The 22,592-nt window shown below is 28.9% G+C and overlaps 10 protein-coding genes across 10 annotated transcripts; 4 read left to right on the top strand and 6 right to left on the bottom strand. All coding sequences in view use genetic code 6, as the record gives it.

Moving 5' to 3' along the window:
* Positions 1 to 15: 15 nt before the first annotated feature.
* On the bottom strand, positions 16 to 1,657 carry PTMB.437 (Calcium-dependent protein kinase). Its single annotated transcript, XM_001347228.1, has 2 exons — positions 16 to 1,428; positions 1,451 to 1,657. 2 exons carry the CDS (start codon positions 1,655 to 1,657, stop codon positions 16 to 18), a joined length of 1,620 nt encoding a protein of 539 aa, XP_001347264.1.
* A 380-nt stretch (positions 1,658 to 2,037) lies between these two features.
* On the bottom strand, positions 2,038 to 4,765 carry PTMB.436 (hypothetical protein). The annotated part of the gene is made up of 2 exons (XM_001347227.1): positions 2,038 to 4,407; positions 4,436 to 4,765. The coding sequence occupies 2 exons, from the start codon at positions 4,763 to 4,765 to the stop codon at positions 2,038 to 2,040; spliced, it is 2,700 nt and encodes an 899-aa protein (XP_001347263.1).
* A 19-nt stretch (positions 4,766 to 4,784) lies between these two features.
* On the bottom strand, positions 4,785 to 5,616 carry PTMB.435 (hypothetical protein). The annotated part of the gene is made up of 3 exons (XM_001347226.1): positions 4,785 to 5,133; positions 5,160 to 5,413; positions 5,440 to 5,616. 3 exons carry the CDS (start codon positions 5,614 to 5,616, stop codon positions 4,785 to 4,787), a joined length of 780 nt encoding a protein of 259 aa, XP_001347262.1.
* A 171-nt stretch (positions 5,617 to 5,787) lies between these two features.
* On the bottom strand, positions 5,788 to 11,493 carry PTMB.434 (hypothetical protein). The annotated part of the gene is made up of 4 exons (XM_001347225.1): positions 5,788 to 10,420; positions 10,444 to 10,833; positions 10,859 to 11,262; positions 11,287 to 11,493. 4 exons carry the CDS (start codon positions 11,491 to 11,493, stop codon positions 5,788 to 5,790), a joined length of 5,634 nt encoding a protein of 1,877 aa, XP_001347261.1.
* A 55-nt stretch (positions 11,494 to 11,548) lies between these two features.
* Positions 11,549 to 12,718, top strand: PTMB.433c (ferrochelatase). Its single annotated transcript, XM_001347224.1, has 2 exons — positions 11,549 to 11,673; positions 11,698 to 12,718. 2 exons carry the CDS (start codon positions 11,549 to 11,551, stop codon positions 12,716 to 12,718), a joined length of 1,146 nt encoding a protein of 381 aa, XP_001347260.1.
* Positions 12,719 to 13,261: 543 nt separating this feature from the next.
* On the bottom strand, positions 13,262 to 13,703 carry PTMB.432-b (hypothetical protein). The annotated part of the gene is made up of 2 exons (XM_001347223.1): positions 13,262 to 13,402; positions 13,428 to 13,703. 2 exons carry the CDS (start codon positions 13,701 to 13,703, stop codon positions 13,262 to 13,264), a joined length of 417 nt encoding a protein of 138 aa, XP_001347259.1.
* Positions 13,704 to 16,100: 2,397 nt separating this feature from the next.
* On the top strand, positions 16,101 to 17,052 carry PTMB.432c (hypothetical protein). The annotated part of the gene is made up of 3 exons (XM_001347222.1): positions 16,101 to 16,204; positions 16,228 to 16,793; positions 16,817 to 17,052. The coding sequence occupies 3 exons, from the start codon at positions 16,101 to 16,103 to the stop codon at positions 17,050 to 17,052; spliced, it is 906 nt and encodes a 301-aa protein (XP_001347258.1).
* Positions 17,053 to 18,376: 1,324 nt separating this feature from the next.
* On the top strand, positions 18,377 to 18,870 carry PTMB.431c (40s ribosomal protein S15). The annotated part of the gene is made up of 3 exons (XM_001347221.1): positions 18,377 to 18,562; positions 18,589 to 18,752; positions 18,780 to 18,870. 3 exons carry the CDS (start codon positions 18,377 to 18,379, stop codon positions 18,868 to 18,870), a joined length of 441 nt encoding a protein of 146 aa, XP_001347257.1.
* Positions 18,871 to 19,116: 246 nt separating this feature from the next.
* PTMB.430 (hypothetical protein) lies at positions 19,117 to 20,293 on the bottom strand. The annotated part of the gene is made up of 2 exons (XM_001347220.1): positions 19,117 to 20,101; positions 20,124 to 20,293. 2 exons carry the CDS (start codon positions 20,291 to 20,293, stop codon positions 19,117 to 19,119), a joined length of 1,155 nt encoding a protein of 384 aa, XP_001347256.1.
* A 1,211-nt stretch (positions 20,294 to 21,504) lies between these two features.
* On the top strand, positions 21,505 to 22,588 carry PTMB.429c (hypothetical protein). The annotated part of the gene is made up of 2 exons (XM_001347219.1): positions 21,505 to 21,938; positions 21,961 to 22,588. The coding sequence occupies 2 exons, from the start codon at positions 21,505 to 21,507 to the stop codon at positions 22,586 to 22,588; spliced, it is 1,062 nt and encodes a 353-aa protein (XP_001347255.1).
* Positions 22,589 to 22,592: the final 4 nt, after the last annotated feature.

Here is a 22,592-nt window from a genome sequence, read left to right as displayed (position 1 = left end):
GATTAATTAAATATTTCAAATATCAAAATTGAAGTCTCCTATTGGCTAATTTAAATATGGCAAATTTTAGGGATTGTTAGTAGACATTTTGCTTATATTTGGTATTTGCATATCTTCATCTTGAGTTTTTAGAGAATCAGCTAACATCATATCATGGAATCTTTAAAAGTCTATTTTGTCTTAACTGTTTAGTCTGATTTCGTTAAACATAGTATCTACTTTCACTGTTGACAGTTATTTGCCCCTTCTCTAAAAGGCTCGTCTAACATCGAGGCTTGTGATATAATTTTTGTTGTCAATATCAAATTATTTAAATAAACCCCACAATCTTTCTTCATTCAAATATTGCTATTAATTTAATAAGGCCATCATAAACTCGGAATAATGGATGGTTAAATCTCCATATAAGTTACCATCGTTTTTATTTGAGAATTTCAATTTTTTAATTAATTCTGACATCTCTTTTTCAGTATCATTTAAGCCTAATTTTTTCATGATTTGAGTCATTTCTTTAACTGAGATAGTACCGCTATTGTCTTTGTCAAACTCTTCAAATTATTATCTTAGAGATTATATTTGAGTTTCATTAAGCTAATTTAATAAAATATTTAAAGTTTCTTTCTTCAGCTTTGATATGTTCCCATAAGTCTTCAGCAATTGAATCGCTTTTTCATTCTCTTATTCATTATTGGGAATCGATTCCATTCTGCTTGGAGGCGCAGAGGCTTAATTTAAAATCCATGGACTAGACAAAGCTTGGGCACATGTTATACGTTTTTTCGGATTTTTATCGAGCAACCTGATAACCAGCATTTTGGCTTCTTTAGAGATGTTTTGCCAGGAATTTTCATTGAACTGAATGTCCTTATTTTAAATCTTTTCTTCCAGAACTTTGAGGTTGTTACTAAAGAAAGGTGGTTCACCACAGAGCAAAACGTACATGATGCATCCCAACGACCATTCATCACATGTTTAAGAATACTTCCCTTACAATACTTCAGGTGCAACATATATGGGAGTTCCTACTTTAGTTTAAGTTCTAACTTAGGATCTACCTTGATTTGCCGATTAAGGAGGGGGGTATTTCTTACTTAAACCGAAATCGATGATCCTAATGTCTAAGTCATCATCAGGGGAAGCCAGCATGAGATTCTCAGGTTTTAAATCCCTATGAGTAACTCCTTGTTAGTGCATATAATGAACTGCAGAGAATAGCTGCTTCATCAAAATGGAGCATTTCCTTTCTGAAAAAACTCCCTTTCTGACTATTCTCTCAAATAACTCACCTCCTCTACAATATTCCATCACAAAATGATAGTATCTCATATCCTCATAAGTTTCATAGACTCTGATTATATTTGGGTGATCTAATTGCACTAGTATCTCTAATTCCCTTTGAATTAAATGTAATCTTTAGCCAATACGACGCTATAATAATTTTTTTATTTACTTTATCGATTGATTTCACTGCATAACATTTGGATTAAAGACCATTCCTTTCTTATTCCAAACTGAAAGCAAGTTTGACCGTTCCAAATGATCCACTACCTAATATTTAAGTGAAACGATAAAACTGATGGATGTTCAGTTTAGAAAACCGTCTGACTACAGATAGTTTTGATTCATGTGGACGTAATTTACTTTTACAAATTCCCATTAAAATTTATAATATAATATTTTTCAATTTATTCAAATAAATATTCATTTGTATAATTACTATTAAAAAATGAATCTTAAATATATTTAAATGGAGATTAATTAAAATAAACAAGAGCATTGATATTTCGATTGAACTAAAATTATTAATAAATTATATGATCTCATTTTGGAAAGAAGTACTCTTGCATTTCTTAAGTATTAAAATAAACCTGTACTTTTTATTTCATAGTGCAAATTCCCTCTTATTTTAAACCTCTAATTTAGTGGTTCTATACATTTTTATTAAAAATAGTGTGGAAGACTAATTACCAATAATAACCTAGTGTTGATAATCTTAAATAATATTAATAAATCACACGATATTGATAATTTATAAAATCATTTAATATTTCTGATATAATTTAAAAATTTTATATCCTTTTTGTTTGCTTATCTAAACTTTTTTTCCTCTGTAATGCTACTTTAACTACTTACAAAGGAATCCCTTAATGAATTAGAACTTTATAAAGAAAATACTATGTTCTTGTTAGTTTACAACTCCTCAGGAATTGACCTATTTAAATCCTTTTCTTGTCCATTTGATTGAGCTTATTTTGGTTTTTTAAATTTGATGGTCCTCTTTTTGCTAGAAGTGCTTGAAAAGCTTATGTTGCTCAGATTAACTAAGCTATTTCGCAAGGAACTAACATCTTGATCTTTGTCTAATTCATCAACCATCAAAATTCTTTTGTTATCACTTGTTAATATTTTAGAGTCTTGTTTATTTGTTTTGAGAATCTTGAACTCCTCGTTTTAAACCTAATCCAATTGTTTAAGTCTTAATGAGGATTCCATTGACTTCTTCCTTATCAATGATAAATTATCAGTTTACTTTGTGTTCCCCATATTAGCCTACCCAAACGTAACAGACTTGGACATATTTGAATATTTTTTAATGATGTCCTATACTTTTTTATTTGGACTAATTAATTTTTCATTTTATTCTTAGTCCATCTTCCCACCACTGGAGAATTTAAACCTATCCATGGGTTTAACGAAATCTTATAAGCTAATCGACATCATGTCAATTTTCTTGTCGTTATGGTTTCTTTCTGGTGTAACTTCTTGCCAATTTGAAAATACGGGAGCAGATGGATTTTAAACATCCTATTAATCTGCCTATTAGGGTTTAGTTGGTAAGGTAGACTGCAGATAGACTCCCTCTACAAATTTGTAGTCTGTTTCTTTTCTCTATTCTTAAGTTTAGGGGATTTAGGTTTATGAGGGATCGCTGGGTACTTTAACAAATTCATCTTTTTTTGGAGATTCTTAGACATTTAATTTTTCAGGTGATTTTCTAGGTTCATATTAATATTCATCAACTTAAGGGTTCTAAACCCTCTCTTCATATTTGTCTGGGCTTTCAAATTCAGGCGGTTCATCTCCGGAGATGCTGGCAATATTTGTTTGGTTATTTTTCACCTTATTGAAGAGACATTAAGCATTGGAATTGTTTAAATGTTGTTCATTGCCATAGTGTATTATAGGTTCTGATGACACAGGGATATTTGATGCACTGCCTGGTTATGAAGATCCCAATTTAACAGTGTTCTTTTGGAATGTGATATTGAATATGGGACTGACTCTTCTCCATTAGTCATTGAGTAATATGACTTCTTCGATGTGTTTTAATTGCTGATAATATTTGGCTAAAGGTCCATCGATAATTAATTTATCATTCAATTCTTTTTAAAACCATGTCAAATGATTGGCTAACAGGTATATATACCCTGGTATAGGAGTTTTCATGGTTATTTTTTCTGAAATGAGGGTATAAATGTTGATATCTTCAATGAGTATGGTACACCAATAAGGGTGAAAATCACTAATGGCTCTATTGAGGATGTATAACAATAATTTCTCAAAGATTGAGTGAAAAATATCGGAATTTTTATATTTAAAGTAGATTTAGACAATTTGATTGAATAACTTTAATTAATTCATTTGTTTCCATAATGTAATATTTGAAATTCTTGTTAAATTATCGAAAATTTCCAGTAATTTAAGACGTAGAGTTCTGAGTCGTTTATTATCATTTTCTAAGACTTGATTAAATGATTCTACAAATAGGTTCATTTCTTGTGTAAAGGTGTTCATAAAGTCAGTTTTTTCGAAATCAAGAGTTAATTTTTGATGGTAAGCAATTTCTGAATTTTCTTCGATTATTTTTTTGGGAATGTTTTCTTCATAGATATTGATGTTTTGCATTTGTAAGGAATAGTAGTTGGAGATGAGTGATAAGATATGAGCTGAACTTTTGGAAAGGAATAACTTGTCATGATTTTCTCTTAGACATTTAAACATTTACAGGATGATTTATTTACTGACTATGAATTATACAAGTTTGTGACATAAATCACTTGAAAAGTATCTAGTCATTATCTCATGAATCAGGTAAGTGAAGTTAAGGACACTCATCTCTTCCATCACGTTGAAACCACGAAATCCTAATTCAAGGACTTCCAATTTTGCATCCTCATAATTACCATTTTCAGGGTTGAACAACTGAATGAGTATACTGTTAACTGTGGCTGATTCAAGATGATTCAAGAAGAGTTTGAGCAAATCAAATTTGAATATGGTTTAACAAACTTATTTAGGTTCTTTGGATAGTAGAAGAGCGAATAATCTTTAGATGTTTGACCATTAAGGTTCATGGATTTGATCGGGAGTTTTATGTAATCCTTCAAAGAGAGTTTTAATGGCAGTCTAAGAAGTATAGGAATTAATATTATACTTCCTAGAGAATCATCTAAGTTAAGGGTATAAGATCAAGTTCAAAAAATTCAATGGATAGAATTGGGAATATGACAACATTGTCATGGTTTTTTTCTGTAACTTCGTCAATTTATTGCACTATTAAATATAGGAGTTATTCTGCAATGCTTTTTTGATGCTATCTGATGAAGTCTATCACTTTTAGATTCAGGTTTTTGGCTTATATAAAAAATTCATCCTCAGCCAAAAGTGGTATGATATTAGATGGATTAGCATGATATTCGTCCATCATGGTTTCCATGGGATGTTTAATAGATGGATTGGTCATTCCATTCAACCACAATAACATTTGATAAAATAAATATTAATCATAATTATTCCACTTTGCAAGTGTCAACTATCCTAAACCTAAATAGGAAGATCAAAAACTCTCTCCCGATGATCCAAATGATTATGAACACTGAAAAATATTGCAGCCATGCCAATTTCATTATCGCAAGTAAACTTACCCATCTTTGAATCAATTGCAATTTAATGTTGTCCAATTTTATACTAACTCTCAATTGCTTCTCAGAATTCCCTCCAATCTTTCTACTGATATACCGAGGTCGAACTGAATATGTTCTAGTATAAATCTGCGACAGCATTTCACCCATCCATTGATTACTCAGGTTATCATCAACTATGATTTCTGAATAATAATCAATATCAAAATTGCTATTATAGTAATTTCAATTGAATACCTTGATGGCAATGGTTCTTATTGATAGAATTGAACTTCTCCCGCTATTTGCAATTACGATAGTCCTTAACCACTGATTATTTCAGACTCCTAAAAGTACAAATAACAATCAAATTTGAAATGCAAACTTGCAAAGTAACATCTTAGAGGCAATAATATTGTAACCTATTTGATTTTATCTGCATCTGTGAATAATTAGAAATCAAAATTAAGCTATTCAGGAACATTGTCCGCATTTGTGTCATCCATCAAAGCCTATTCAATTATTATTCATAATTTACTGATATTTTTGATCCTTGCAAAGTCAAATATTAATATGATAACAATTATTCTGATCCGTCGATCTTCTGATATTTTTGATTTGTGAAATGGTACACTAAATCATCTGATGTGATGACGTTTACAAAATGAAATCCCTCATATTCAATGTCTAATTATTCCTCGAATGTGGATACCATGATCCAGAAGTCTTATTAGTCAGTTGAATACTTTCAGAAGCAAAAACTAGTACAAATGGGATCACAATGATACCAAAGTATACTATTATGCAAGTGCATGTAGGAATCGATATCAATTTGCTGGTGTATGTAATTTCAAATTTTTCTCTTGATAAAGTAAACATATATTAATCATTATTATTCATATATAAACTAATCCAATTAGATGAAATCGTTCTCTATCAAGTCTTCGATATCTTCATTCGCCGTGTAAATCCTAATGCTATTCAACTGCACCAAATAGTTACACAATTACAGAGAGATTTCCTCCAACTATTGTTGTCCATCCACTTTGATTTACTTAATTATTATTTCTCTCTTCTAAGGATCAGTCACATTGGTCTATTCCACCTTGCTGTAATCAACTGAATATTGCTAGAATAAGAAGTTTGAACAGTAGGGCTAATACAAAAATGGAGTTATGGGTACTCCTATGCCCTAGTTCTCTTGAATCTTAATTCCAAAGTAATCATAAATGAAAATCCATTGATGGAGGAAAAATTCATCTTATTACATGAAAGAAATCATTTCCACTAATTTGAGAGCAGCTAGTACCAAATTTTAGTTTGATTGCTTATTTTTGAAAATACTAATCAATAAGGTTAGAAGTGTTGGCCACATATTTCTAAATAGTTCGTTTAATTAAATTGGTGACAATCTCAAGATCAGAATCCTCACACAAAATAGAATAAGCATAACAAGTCCAGGATTGGCCGAATCCGATTTTATAACTTCAGAGATCTTTTCAATGAGCAAATCTAATTTCTTCGTATATCTATCTCTCTCTCCACTGAATATCAGAAAACAGATTCGTTCAAAAGTCCTAATTCTCCTTTTGTTCTCCTCCCCTTCTCTGCTGAAGAAGAACGAAGATTATTAAGCGACCTACTCTAAATACTAAGTGAATAGATCACTTCTGCCATACTACACAACCCAATTAATAATCTTAGTCCAATACTTTAAAGTATGCTTTGATTATATGAAGAAGTCCTCTTTGTTGAAAATGTTGAGTATTGAGTCTTTATAAACCTTCAATAACACTTGTCTTGCTTTATCTAACTGGAAATACAACATCTCTGAGATCATTTAAACATAAATCTAATTGTATTGACTTCTGTTCTCTAAGAGAGGATACAGAATGTCCATCATTTCTTTACATCTCAAAACCACTCGTTCTGTCTTTTCCACAGCATAAGAGTTTTAAAGCAATTCCAAGGCTACGTTTTTAAGTGTCTTTATGCACATCAACCTGTAGATAGTCTAAATGAAATCCTCAGTCACACTGCTCAATTAACTAAATATTAGTTTCTCAATGTCAGTCACTTCATATTGTACCTCTTTATTGAGAGATCTTATGACATTCAAGTATATGTCATATAGAGTTGGAGTTAAAGGAGTCACCACTTTAAATTTGATTGAATATTACTGAAACAAATCATCTCCTTCAGATTTGATGCCTGGGTCATTCCAAAAGATATTAAGTTTTCCTCCGAATTAAGCCACATATTTTAACTTATCATTTATGAATTCATGATGTTGATTTCTGAATCGCTGATCTCCAACTATTTCTTTGGGAGAATATTTACGAGTTAAGAGTAATTACAATTCCAATAACCACATATTTGTGCTTGGGGATTTCGATAAAGCCAGTATCTACAGAATTTTCATTATTTACACCCAAAAAGGGAGAAGATTTTCTTTCTTTAACTAATTTGGATCTATTTAAGCAAAAGTGAAATAACAATATAAAAAGTATAGGATATTAGTTTCTTGTTGAGAAATCTAGAAATTCAACATTGTGGTTGACAATTTCTTCCTTCTATAAATATCATAATATTTCTGCAACTCCTATAATTATTAACATTCCAATAGACTGTCCAAGAACAGTTCAATTGGACATTGCATCATAATCATAATTTCAATAGTTTTCAATAGAAAAGTGTTTTGATGGAGAGAGAAAGGATCAATCAGAATTTATTCGTTTTCAAAGAACAATTTTTGTAGTAGATTGATTTAATTACTCCATACTGAGAGTAAGGCAGTCATGAATTATTTAGAGTAACTCATAAATAATGGTTTCATCATTTATAAGATCTAAGGCTTGACAATGTTGGTCTCCTTGGTTTGTTACTCTTATAGAATTTTATTGAATGAATTGAATTTGTCAAATGAATACGATCCAATACCCATAGCAGTCATAGTATCAGAGTATTTAATGAAGTCTTATCCCAACGACCAACAATTTATATATAATTCAAGAATCGAAGGCAGGGTTGATATAATTACTTCGCAAGTATTCTGAAACTTTTAGAAAATTAACTTGGTTGTTTTACTTTGATCTTAAACATTTAGCAATCCAAATGTTATCATAGATTTAACTGTGTTGAAAACAGTATTGTCCCCTTTCATCTTCTCGTAAAACATGTCATCCCTTTCTTGCAATCCAAGAATATGTTTTAAAATGGTCTTCACTCCAATTAGGATGGATTATATTTCATGTTGAGATGACCCTTAGAGGAAATCGAATTAATTCATCTTCTGATCTGATTTCTATTATTCATATTATCTATTTGCAATATCTTTAATCATTTTAAAATAGGCAGTCAAAATTTATTGAACGCAATCAGTCAATGTTTATTATCTCAAATGTTCAGCTAACAAAGGGATGCATGTGCTAATGAAGTGAATGTATTAGGCTCTGACATACAGCACATGAGTATGCATACCCCTCAGAAGAGTAGGAATGAAAATGCTATTACTAACTGATCTACTCATGGTATCTTCAATCAATTCTCTTTGCTCTGGTTGGAATTTAGTTCTAAATGAGGAATTGAAGAAAATAACTTTGAACAAATTCAGAATTTACACCTGCATAACTAGATCTTCATTTTCAATTGCATGATATAATACAATCTACAAGGGTTGCATGATATACTCAGCAAATTTCAAGGAGACAATTGGATTTTCAACATTGACAATCAATAATTCAATGTATTCACATGCAGATGCATTAACAGCAGCATTTTCCTTGTAGAATTTCAAAGACATACTTTCTATGGCTTATCCTTACACATATTTCAGACAAATGATGACCAATAAATCTAAGTACATCATGGTGTCCTTTTACATAATGACACTACTTTCATTAGTGAAATGCATACGGATATCCTTGATGTAAGATGAGATCTCTGTCTCTTAGACATATTCCATGAATCTAGCACTGAATGAGATAAGAATTGATTTTAGTTTTTTGATGGTTTCATTGATTCTTTTGGTTTCATAAACTTTGGCAAAGAATATCTATTAGTTGTCAGTCAAATACCAAGATGAACTACTTTAAATTAGAACTTCGAATAGAGGATCCAAGATTCTCTCTAACATTTCTGTTGATTCTAATAACCAATTTTTAGCATTGTGTCTTATGATTGGATTCTCGTGATCCAAGAAATCAAGCATCAGAAAGAGTCCCACCTTGTTTAGATCTTATAGTTCCTTATAATGAGTGGCACTTAATTTCCAAAAGAGAGCAAATCTTCTGATGGCTGCTTCTTGCATATTTTTGAATTGATGAATTACAACTTCAGTGAAAAATGTTGGGAACACTTTTGATAGATTGACAATCATTTCTATGATTCTTTCATGGAAAAAAGGATAGTCAAGAAGATTCCACAATTTCTCTAGAGTAAGTTTGGTATAATCTTATCCCTCAACAATTTGATTCTTCAACATTTTTGTCCTACTTTCTTCTATAATCAATTTCTTCAGATTCTCATATATGATATCCACTTTCTCAGATATCAATATCTCAATCATACTTTGAATGGCTAATAAAGAGATTGATGGGTTTTCCTCTTTGATGATTTTAGTAATTGATGTAAACCATTTTGGTAGTAGTTGAACTTCCTTGTTTTATTTGAATCTTAATCCCTTAATTAATGATTTACTAATTGATTCAAACTCCACTCTTATTTATTCATCTCCATCGAGTATTACATCAGACAAATTCTAATACAACTACCCGAATTCTTCAATGGCATCATCATAATTTGACATCTCTGCTGGCCCTACTAATTGTTTATCCAATTATTATGGCAATTGTTCCATTCTAACTAATAGTGTGTTCAAAGTGGAACCAGGAGATTGTTTTCTCAATTCTTCAGGTGAAAATTTTGACAAGCAAGTCATCAAATTAGCTGCAGCACTTCTTAATAATGTAAATTCTATGGACTTCTCAAAATTATCCTCTTTGGTGATGAGAATAGAAAATAAGAAGTTAATATAAGTGTTGTATACTTTGCTGACCTCATTAACAACAATCAACAGAAATGATGTGATTGATTCCAATAACCTTTTGCAAGATTTTACAATTTCTGGATATTTTTTGTGATTAGTCTCAACATATTTAATTAGATTAAAGGAGACCTGACCAATCAGTAATTCAACCATATGATCATGTTCCATAAAGAAATTATACAATAATTTAATTGGAAAGACTGCATTTTATTCATTGGCTTCTTATTGTAAGAATTTGTTAAATGAATTCGCAACATGTTAAAGAATATCTTTATTTTGTTCAGTTATCTAGTACTTGTTATCCATGTCTGGTTTACCAAATAACCATTAATTGACTCTTCTGGTAACTGATAAATCTTTTCTAATTAGTAATTTCAATGAGGCTTCAACCAATATCTCTTTACTTTCTTAGATGACATTCGATTTCAAATGAGTATACATCATATCGAGTGCTTATCTCTTGATCAATTAACTATATAGAATTGGTGATCATACTTTTCATCTTCCAAAGAGGAAATGAGTGCAGACACATAAAGTGGTGGAAAATTGTTTTCAGGTGTTTCCTCATCGATACCATCTTCAATGATCATCAGAGCTTACTTTCGCTTCAATTCCATACTCTATTCTACAACAATAGTTCTCTTTCTAATTTCATTCTATGCCTTGTTATCCATAGCTTATATTATGGAATCATCTTTGATGTCTTCTAAATCTTGATTATTTTGAGGAGCTTTCAATTGATTTTGTTACTGTTCTTATGCAATAATCTATTATGATTTCTATTACTCTTCTTCTTCGTATTCATCACTCATGTAATCTGATTGCTCATCCTCTTATTCCTATTGCATTTTTGGGATCTTCTGAGATAAATACTTTATAGATGAACTATGGTGATATCTGCACAATGTACCTCCTGCATTTAGAACTTCGAAGCATGGACATCCACACTGATCCTATGAGAAATTTTCTGCCTGCCGATTGACTCAATTCATCTAATACACTCATGCAATTCTTTTGATTAGCTTCTTATTAATCATCCAAACCAGGCAATATACTGGCAACTAATCCTGGTAACATAGGTATTAACTCTCTTCCCAAAGGAACGTAATGTTATTTAATTAGATCCAAGAATTATGGTCTTACTTTAGAAGATGCATTCGAAAAAAAGGGTAGCAGTCCAATTGAATATAGGGCGAGATCTTCCAAATACAATTTCACCACTCCTGATGGATCTCCTTCAACGCTGAAGCTTGCCATATTTTTGAATAATTGATCATAGATCTTCAATACAGACATGTGAATTGGTGCAGAAAGCTAATTAATCGACTAAACTCATACGTGAGGATTTAGACATTACGCTAATCTCTTGCTTAATTATATTTTCTCGATTATGTATGGAGATGGGTGTTATTTCAACAACCCTTCGATTTTCATCAATAATGGAGCTATATCAGCCCATTCTTGGTTCTTCTCGAACTTATTTAGATAATATTGTAGATTAGTATTCAAAGACGATGTGTGCTAAACCAATTTTGATTTATCCATTAACTATTTAAATATATTACTAAAGTACAAGAATTAGACATATAAATATATTTTTATGAAATCCATTTACCAATTCACCAAATTCAGATCCTCCACATATAATCAGTCTCTGCCGTACCTTGAACAAACCAAATTCGATCCCAAAAATCAAACCGCCATTCTTATGCTGAATCTAGGAGGGTGATCTCTAACAATATAGGCTAGGCCCAATTCATATTAAGAAATCAGTCCATTCTTGGTCAGATTCTTTGAAGACACCACTGTCATTAGAATACCTTTCGGTTTGGGTCCATACATAGCTAGATTGAGAGGTCCTGCCAAAATCAATAAGCAATACGAGAAAATAGGAGGCTTCTCTCCTCTCTTCAAATGGACAATGGTCCAAGGAATTTTGATGAGCAAGCCATAGGGAAGTGGATTTCTACCAGCATTTCGATATGGCTTACCCCTTCAGGAAGATGCTATTGAGTATGCCTTTGAGAAAACTGAAGGAAGAATATAAAAATTCTTACTCTTTTCTCAATATCCTCAATATTCTTGTTCAACTGGAGGGAATGCAATAAGAAATGCCATTGAATTACTACAAAAATATAAGACAATTCAACCGAAATTGGAAGTGTCAGTAATTGATTCTTGGCATAAAAACAAATTCTACATTTCTGCCATGGCTACTCTGTTGAACAATAAAATTAAGGCTCAGAATTTGGATCCCAAAGATACACTCATTCTATTCACAGCTCATTCTCTACCAGCTGATTTTGTATGGGATGGTGAGAAATATCCATATTACATCTACGAGTCTTGCTAATTGGTCATTGACAATCTTAAGAATATGGGAGTCTCTATTACTTTTGATTTATCCTACTAATCCAAAGTAGGCTTGAACAAATGGCTCAGACCTGCCACTCATCATGCTCTCAGTCAATACATCCGGAACAGCAAATTCAAAAACATTCTGATTTCTCCTATGGGATTCACTAGTGATCATCTTGAAACACTCTATGAATTAGATATCTAACTCATGGAAGACTTAAAGAAGGATATTGAATCTAGTAAGAAAAATGTGATTAGGGGTGATTCATTAAATGACCACCCATAATTCATCGCAGCATTGAGTGACCTAGTTACTTAAGGGTTGGGTAACAAAAAGTGCAGCAGCAAGAGAGAAAGATGTGTAGACTGTAAATTCGAGTAGTGTGACATAGTTAATAAGCATGAGTTATGATATTAAATATATATATGCTTGCAATGAAAAATTTTATTATTTTTTAAATATTAATCACACACTTATGATGCAAGGCCCATAATTAACCACAAAAACTATAACGTATGAAAGTGATATATTTGATGTTGAAACTCGATATATACTATTTGCTTTAGGACCTTGCTTGGATTTAGATTTACAATACTATGTCTTTAACATTTTCAATTAATTTTTAAAGCAAGGTATTTCAATTTGTGAAGTTGATAAGCCGTTAGAAGGCAGGAAGGAGATTTTCTTTGCTAAATTATAACCTGATATTGATCCTTTATTAGTTCCCAATATTATTGATCAGATACTAAGCCCAATTAAAGAATTCATTATCAACTTTACAAAAGACGATAAGAATCTTGATTCTCTCTATGATGAGACCATGATATTAATAAAGTAGTTAAATTCTATCAAAATTGAATGAGTTTTTATTATATTTGCTTCATATAATCATAAATATTGTATTTAGAATGACTAATATATATATATAGTTCTTTCTTTAGTAAAATAGTTAAATCAAAACAATTTATGGGCTTAGACTTCCAATAAGGGCTTTAACTCTGGTAGTTATTTTTTCAGCAATTGACTAGAGGAAGAATTATGTAAGGATTTCATAAAGAGTTATGTAACTTTACTTGTATTGGGCACTCCTCTAATCTAAAGGATAAGTTCATATCATTACCGATTAACTTTAAAGACAAATCTACAATTCTCCTTACCAATCCTATCTAGATTACCTAAATTATTGGCTGGTTTTGCTCAAATAAAGTGCATTGGTACTATTCAATTCTGGAAAAAGAGTCTAATGTTTATAGGGTCTATAGAATCTTCTTTGATTAGTCCTTGAGCCAGACTTGCAAGTTTGTGGGATGTCAAATTTGTCTTATTTTTGGGGCAAATGATATGGATTTTTTAGGTATTCAAGAACATTGAACTTTCTCTTATTTTATTAATTCATTTAATATATAATATGGAACTTCAATTCTGAAATTTATTATCTATCGAAGCCCTCTACTTAACATCTTGAAAATTCAGTTGTAATGGAATATTAGATATTAAATTATTATAAATACTATGTGATTGAATAAAACATTCATTTGATTCTGGAAAAACTACTACTAATCTAATTTTCTATTTTATAATTGAAGATCTGATTATACTTCAAATTCAGGTTATTCGTAAGCCTTTCAATGAGTGAAGAAACTTTGTACTATTTTCTATAAATAACCTAATTTTCAACTGTCCAGGTTTTAATGCAATCTAATAAATTAGTAAAGTAATGTTTATTTACATTCGTAGTTGATAAATTTGAAAAAGGATGGATCTTTTGCAAAATTTATCTTAGGGACCTAAGACATAAGCCAAAATTTCCATTATTATTTTCCTTAAATAGCTTTTCATATTTATGTTCAATCCAATCATTAAGGAATTAATAAAACTTGCATTCTTTGTAATAATTAATGAATTAGTCAATATGTTGATCTAAAAATTCACCTACTTCTCTAATAAATCAACAATGTTGTTTCCTCCATTATTAAATAAAATTTTTTATTCAATCTATTATTATTAACATTTCTCTGTTAACCACAAGAATTGTCAATAGGTGATTTGAAAATAAGTTTTTTTACTCTCAAAACTAAAATAATTTTGCAATATCTCAAAAATGTAGAAGAATAAGTAATTAATTATTGGAAATGACTTGTTAAATCGTTATACAATATTTTATCCATTATTTTTATTGCCTAAATACTGTCATTGTTCATTCTGGTTCCCAATTGTCCATTGAAAGAAATGAAATAATCTGCCACTTCATATTAATTTATCTTTCCTTTGCCCAAGATATTTTAGTGAAATAGTAACATGATTTAGCTTTCTCATCAACTAATAAAGTGAGGGCTTAACACAGAATTGCAGTTACCTTAGCCTCATATGAAATTTTTTATGTGTTTTTTATTAATCCATAAATCTAAAATATTAATATTCAAAACGATCTATACTATTGACTGTCTGATTCACCAGTAAATATAAGAATTTTCTTTGGAGGGATGATGACTGACAAAAAATTATGAAATTTCTTTAATTATGGAATAAACAACTTCAACTACTTTATAAAAATTGAAATTTTCTTCAAATAGTTCTCTACTAAGATAGAATGTCAATAGATATTTCTAATCAATAGCAAATTTATTCAAATACATAGAAGATTGAATAGATTAAGGAGAGATAATTTCACTGATTATAGAATAATAAAGGTCTAAAATAGAAATGAAAGTAAAACTGTGCGAATTAAATATATAATTATAATTTTCTAATACAACCTACTATCAATTCATATTAAACTTTTTCTAATTTTGGTTAGATTTGTTCTCATAGATTTTTAAAATCGATTAGTTTTGAAATTTGTTCCTGTAGCGAAATGTACTTTCTTTTAATCAGAAAAGGAGTTGAAACTTCTATTAAGAGGAGACTTGAGAATACTCTTCTGTGAATGTTCCTCATAAATTTATTATTAGTAATTTCTTTGAAGATAAAACGATAAATCTAAATTTTAAATGTGGATGAGATCTCTCTATAACTTGATTTTTTTTTTGATTCCTCTAGTTTCACTCTTCACTGTCATAGGGCTATCAGTGATTTGAGATTTCTTTAACGAATTTTGACAATCCTCTTAAAAACTAAAACATTTCATTCTTCCCCTGCTGTTGTTGATATAATGAATTGGATCATCTGCATCTCGTACTTCTGATTCAGATAACTTGTAATTTAAGTGATTTGTATAAGTAATGCTCATTTTTAATGATGAAAACTTTGTACTTTTGCTCATCTCATTCAAAGTTCTCATCTTTGTATCCAGACTGTAGATATCAGAATCAATATTTTCAATCATTTTGCATTTAGCACACATTGAGCCCATTTATAAAAATTTTAATCATAAAAATCAATTTAATCGAAAGGCTTTATGTTCCTTAGGAATTTAATAACTTATCCTTCATTAGTAAGAGTTGATTCGTCATCGTAAATTATCTTAAGTACAGTTTAATGAATTACCTTTTATTATGCAGAATATAAAATAAGTGATAAAATTTTTTGTTTCAATTGAATTGAAATTGTGTTTGTTCTAAAGAGAAGAAAGAACTTTCATGCTCAGTAATAATTAATGTGAAGGATTAATTAAATATTAGTTTTATAGTAAAATAAATTATAATAGATAAAAACTCACTTCTATTATATAAATAATGGAATTATTGCTTACACCTTATCCTATTTATAGGTGGTGTTGAAGATTTAGAAAACTATAAATAAAAAAATAAATAAAAATAATGTAATTATTAATAAATTTAATAATTTTTAAACAATGTCTTCAGTTTAGCAATTTTGCGAAGATCTATCAAATATAGACTTAAATGATCCAAAAGCTAAAGAAGTGATGATGGAAAGAATAAAAAAGTATGATGAAAAGTAACTATTATAGCTGAAATTAGTTTTGCTCAAACCAATTTTCATCCAACTCCTTCATAATTATCATAAAATTATAAGAAGGATACTTCAAAGATCTAACTACCATCAAATGGATCCGAAATGGAAAAGCAATTAAAAACATAATTTATAGCAGATGGATCAATTTTTGGAGAATACCAATAAATTTTAAGATAAGCACATGTACCTGCTTTTGTTGTACCACCTCCACCTCCTCCAAAACCAGAAGAATAAGCTGCATAAATCTTCTTACGATTACCATACAATTATCTTGATTAAAATGCTAATTCAAAGAATGAGTCTAACATCCTATAACAACCCTAAAATCACTAACTCAGCTAACTCTCAAATTTATTCTCTACCATTCAACACCAAAATTAAATCCAAAATCAAAATTAGTAGCAACAAATTCAAAATCCATCAGCTATCCAAGCAAATATTTTGAATAATCAATAATAAATGGATTTATAAATGCAAATGAATCAAACACCTAATGGTTTAGATAGTGATTTTATAACCAATATCAAAAAAACAGTTAATGTATTGGGTGGAATAGAGGACACAGTTTAAAGTATATATAATGACTATATTAAGTCATGAAATAATCTTTATAAGATTATGAATTACAACATTAGGTTGAGAGAAAGATAGAAAAACAGCCAATCTTCAAAAATTCAACTTTGATGAATCCATTAAAGGGTACCTAAACACCAACTAATCCATAATAATATCATCCGTTTGAAAGATATATGGCAACAGAACAATTATCTGTAATACAACAATCACAAAGGTTAAGGGAATAAAAATTATAACAGAATGTCCACTAATGAAGAGTGATTTAAGTTGAAAAATTGTAATTTTTGTTGAGTATAATTATTATTTTATTTAATATATTAAGTCTCTTGCTAAATTTCAAATAAATTGATTAGATATTTTTAAAATTACACAAAATAAATCAAACACTATAGAGTCCAAAATATTCTCGAAATGGCTTCAGTAATATTCGATAATCTCATTGCTATTCTATCATTTTAAATATTGGATAGAAATGATTAAATCAACACAATAAATCCTCCTATTCTGTATAGTTTTCAAAATAAACATAAAAACTTAATGCTTTATGTCATCTGAAGATTCTTAATTGTTATCCATTACATTCTTGCTTTAACAAAGAATATATATCATTAATTTTTAAGAATTCCACTTTTGTATCGAATTTTGATATATCAGTTTCTTTCTGATTTAATTTTTAAAGCAAAGAGAATTGAAATTTGTTTGAAAATGTATTGTTTGAAGAGAAGAGTTCTTATAATTTGGAGGTGATTTCATTAAGTAGAGTCTTGTTGTATGATGGATTATTCAGAAAAGTATTTTCGATGATAGTTAAGCAGTATTTCATTTTTATCAAGTTAATTAATAGTCTTATTTTGAATCCATACTTAATAATTGATAAATTCTCTAAGGGATGATTAAGAAACAAATTAATATATTACATTATTTTAGCTGATGCATCAATTTCCTTAACCTATGAACCAATATTGCCCTACAGATCTAAAAATAGTGGATAATTTTTCAATAAAGTTTATTATTTTCATTGATTTATAGTCAATGGTAAAGGATATCAACTTCCTTTAGATACATTATGGATTATTTTTAGTATTTAATAAGGAGTCCTTTCAGAGATGTGTAGTTGAATTTTTCATCAAATACAGTGCAGCATATATTTGTTTGATGTTCAAATATAATACATTTTTGTACCAAACTGATTCCAAGTTTCGCAAGGGAAGTATGTAATCCTTTTCTTCCATTATTGTATATAATAACCAAATCATGTGACTGTTTATCAAATTGTCACTAATTTGATTAGCTATAACACGAGCATATGATTGCCTATCAATAAATTGATTGACGTGAGATCTCCATTTATGTAATCTGCAATCATTTCATATTTTACAAAAGTTTAATCGATTTCTAAGATTATTAAATAATTCAATTGAGTTTTAACTTAATCCCATTTTAATCAAGGTGTTGGATCATTACTTGCAAATTCCTGTAATTGAGAGCCTTTTTGAATAGCTTTAGAAAATAATACTTTTTCTTAATTGTTTTGTATTTTAGAACATATTAAAATCTTTAATTTTCATTTTTCAAATTATGGCTGAATAAACCCAAGACAAACAATTCAAGGGAGTTAAGAAGTTTACTTATAGAGGTCTCTAACTTGAGGAGCTCGTAAAACTTCCTATGGATAAATTGGTGGAATAATTCAGAGCCAGATAGAGAAGAAGAATCTCAAATCAAGGAGAAAAGGTGCATGCATTCTAAAACTTGATGAAGAAGGTATAGAATATAAGTAATATATTTAGATCAGAAAGTCCAAGAAAGAAACATTACCAGGAGAGAAGCCAAAACCCGTGAAGACTCATTAAAGAAACACAATTGTTGTACCTGAGATGGTTGGTTCAATTGTTGGAGTCTACAATGGAAGATAATTCAGTAACGTTGAAATCAAGTTTGATATGATTGGCAGGTATTGATTTGTAAAAGCATGTATTAGATATTTGGGTGAATTCTCATTAACATATAAGCCAACCAGACATGGTAAGCCAGGTGTCGGTGCAACTAAGGGATCATAACACACAGATTGATGTTATGAATTTAAAAGTACATTAAGTCAATTCTACAATTATAAATTATGCTTGCAATAACAATTAATTTTATTATGTAAAGCAACCAAATGTTAGATATTAAATAATAATTTCTTTTTCTCTAAAACCTATCTCCTTATCTTATTCAATTCTGATTGTTATTTGTGATTTCTTCAATTTATAATATATTTGTATTGATATTAATATTCAAATATTAGTATAGATTGATTTACAATTTTACAATAATCAATTATGGTATTCGAAAGCCAAAGAATTTCTGATTGATTCAACTTAAGAGAAGGATTAATGTTGATTACTTTAATTAACCAAAGGATCGTTCTTCATAATGACTTCATCCATTCTATAACTCCACTAGAGCATTTCCAATTATTTTTGACTTTTACATTGCATCCTTATATTAATTAAATCGAATGGACTTTGGCATTCAGGACAATACTGTTAAATAACTTGAAATATTACTTTATGGTTGTCCAGCCATTTATCAATGCATGGTGTGTGGAATAAATGCTCACAAAATGTTAATCTAATTTGAGTTCCATGATTATATGTATCTTAACAGATGGAGCATTTTTCATATACTAAATACTTATTTTATCTTGTAATCAAGGCACCATATTCTTATGATGGACAGAATCTATTCATTAAGGTGATTATAGCATTTTCATCCAAGTTTTTGGGTTCTAAATTTATCCTTTTTGGAACTCTTGATTTTTTTTGAAATTTTGATCTCATAGTACAAACAATTATTAAAAATAGTAATGTACCAATTATGGTGGTCAAGATAATGATTAACTAATAAGCATCTGCAGCATCGTTGCTTTAGTTTAAATACGTGATTTCTAAATTGTCAAAATAAACTAAATAATAGAAATTAACAGTTTAATTAAATTATTTTTGGAAGGATTCTATTTTTTTTTAGCATGATGCAATATCACTTTTTGTGATATTCAAAATGCTATTAACATTTAATTAAATTAAATTTGGATTCATGCTATCAATGATACAATAAGTTATATATTTTGAGTTGCTTTAGAATTTTAATACATAATCCAGGTTATAATATTACTTTATGTCTAAATAATACATTTTAAATCCCTAAAACATATATTAGGTTTGGATGTTATCCAAAACTAAATGACAGTCATTTCCAATTTGTTACTCTCTACAAATGCAGAATGAGTTTCGACACTCAGAGTCATTCTTACAATCACTAAGTTTATTTACAATAGTACTAGAAGCATTCCTCGGTGGTTTAGTAGGAATATTAGATTGTAACATCAGTTTCCTGAAGCGATTAAATACCAATTACACTCGATTCATTATATTCATACAAATTCAAATAGGATGAAATTCGGCTCTATTATTTTACTTAGCCAAATATTAATTGTTATGAAGACTTCATATGATATGAGAACCAATCTACAAAGCAACTTCATTATCATGAATTCTTAACCTTGAATTTTATAATAATTGCTCAAAAGTATATTCAGTCGGTTATATGTAACATATAAAAAGAAGAGGTTAATCCTCTTTCTTTTCTTTCTGAAAAAAGTCTAAGACCAATCTAACCTAGGATTTCATTTCAAATGGAATAAACTTAATTCCCTTTAATGAACTATATTGTTGAAGTTGGCATGCACATATCCCAAAGACAATTAAGAGGAAGCATTATTTCATATTAATATTAAATATCTATTCAGTTTAGCTAACCAAATCTCATTTCTAAACAAAATTAAAAATGTATAATTTTTGTTTTAGAATGACGCCTTATTTAATGAATCTCAAGTAAGTAAGGCAAGCTTAGAACAAATTAGATTATAGACTTAGTCTAAACGAAATATCATAGCTTGTCTGAGAAAAATAACAAAACTCATTTTCAAAATAATAAATGAAAAATTATTTTATTATATTCATTGTTGACCATTAGAATGTGACTCCTAAGTTGATTTATACTACCAATAACAAGAAATGTTCTTTAAATTAAATTACTAATTGGAATATTTCCAGATATTTACTTTTTTAGAAAATCAAAATTGCTAAAAATAGATTCTGAACTAAGTACAATGAACCTAATTTTTAGAATTTATAGCTAGAATGTAACTAATGCTTTCTTATAATTTGCATGTAGGTTGATTGCAATCTTTAGCACAACAAAAAGATAGAAAGGAAGAGTATTTGATGAAAAAGGCATTGAAATAAAAGGACACTTTAATTAAAATATATATATGTAGATAGTAGAATCAAATAGAAATCATCCATATTTTGCTTTAAGATTTATTCATATTGTTATAATAAAATTCCTAAATTTATAATGAATTTTCCTTATTTTTAATTTTCTTTTGGTTATTGTGAATATTTACTAGAGTAATATCATTCATCTTAAGAACAAAAGAGTTTTTTAATATTAAATAATTATTCAATAAATAAATTTTTTTTATTGTATTTAATTAATTATTAAAGAAAAGATGTTTACAGTAATTTCAGTGTTATGAAGTTGAAAATTATATTATATTATTTGAAAATCTTTCCATCAAAACTATTGTAAATATAAAATATTATTTTTGTAGTGATTTTTAGGAACTCAAAAAAATTTAATAAATACTTTTTTCATTAATGAAAAATTAGGATGAGAAAAAACTTTAATTAGACAGAATAGGCACAGCCAGTACTATGGCCTAAACTGGACAATAATCTCATTTTTAGTAATAATTATAATGTGAATTCATCTAACCTGCTTTTGGTAAAAAGAAAAAAGAGCAAAACTATAAGATCAATAATAGGTATTAAAAACAGGATATGAATGATGACCCTGTCGATTAAGACCAGTAAATATGTGATAACTAGAACCAATAGAAAATATAATAATTTTAATAAATTGACTTGCAGACTAAGTAAAAAAAAGCAAAAGATGATGAAAACTAGAAATTAATTAAATTTAATGAAGATCAATATAACGATGGTAATCAATATTCAGAACCCGATTAAAATTAAGAATCACCTGTTATGAAACCTAAGAAAATCAAAGGTGATCATCTTTATATCACTTGGTATCATATTTTTGAATTTTAGTTAGATAAAGTCTTTTGCGGAATTTTTAGTGAAGTATCAATTACAAGACATTGCTCATCCTTATATAACAAAGAACACAAAAACTAAATGTTGCATATTTACTGTGAATACAAAATAGTCTCTCTATTAGACCTAAAAATAAAATATTATTAAGGTTGGCTAGTTGCTATATGATGATGATAATGAAGATCATTGTAACTTACTATATTCAATTTTCTATTTAATATTTCAATTAGAAAAGCTATCAAAACTAAAATCTTAAGAGATCTCTAATAATAAAATTAACTTGTTCTAATTATTATATACTTTATCTTGTGTTACCTTGTTTGGAGATGATATATTTCAAATTGGAAAATTTGACAAAGAATAGATAATCTCAAATATGTTTTTCTGTTCCAAATATATTTTTCAAGGTTTAAAAAATGGAATTTTGGATCCTATTTTTAAAAACACTGAAAGTAAAGGGGAGACATTCCATAATCTAATGACTTGCATTCATATGGGAGTATTTCGATGTATTTCCATTTCTAATTGTACTTAGGAATAGGAAATTTTTAAAAATTTAGAAAATAAAAGTGTTAAATTCCTTTTAGATGATTGGAAAAAGAACAAATTTAAAAATAATTGAAAAT

Source organism: Paramecium tetraurelia, assembly GCF_000141845.1.
Source record: "Paramecium tetraurelia macronuclear, complete genome".
NCBI lineage: Eukaryota > Ciliophora > Oligohymenophorea > Peniculida > Parameciidae > Paramecium > Paramecium tetraurelia.
The sequence above is the reverse complement of the archived record's forward strand: the minus strand, read 5'-3'. Positions and strand labels throughout refer to the sequence as shown.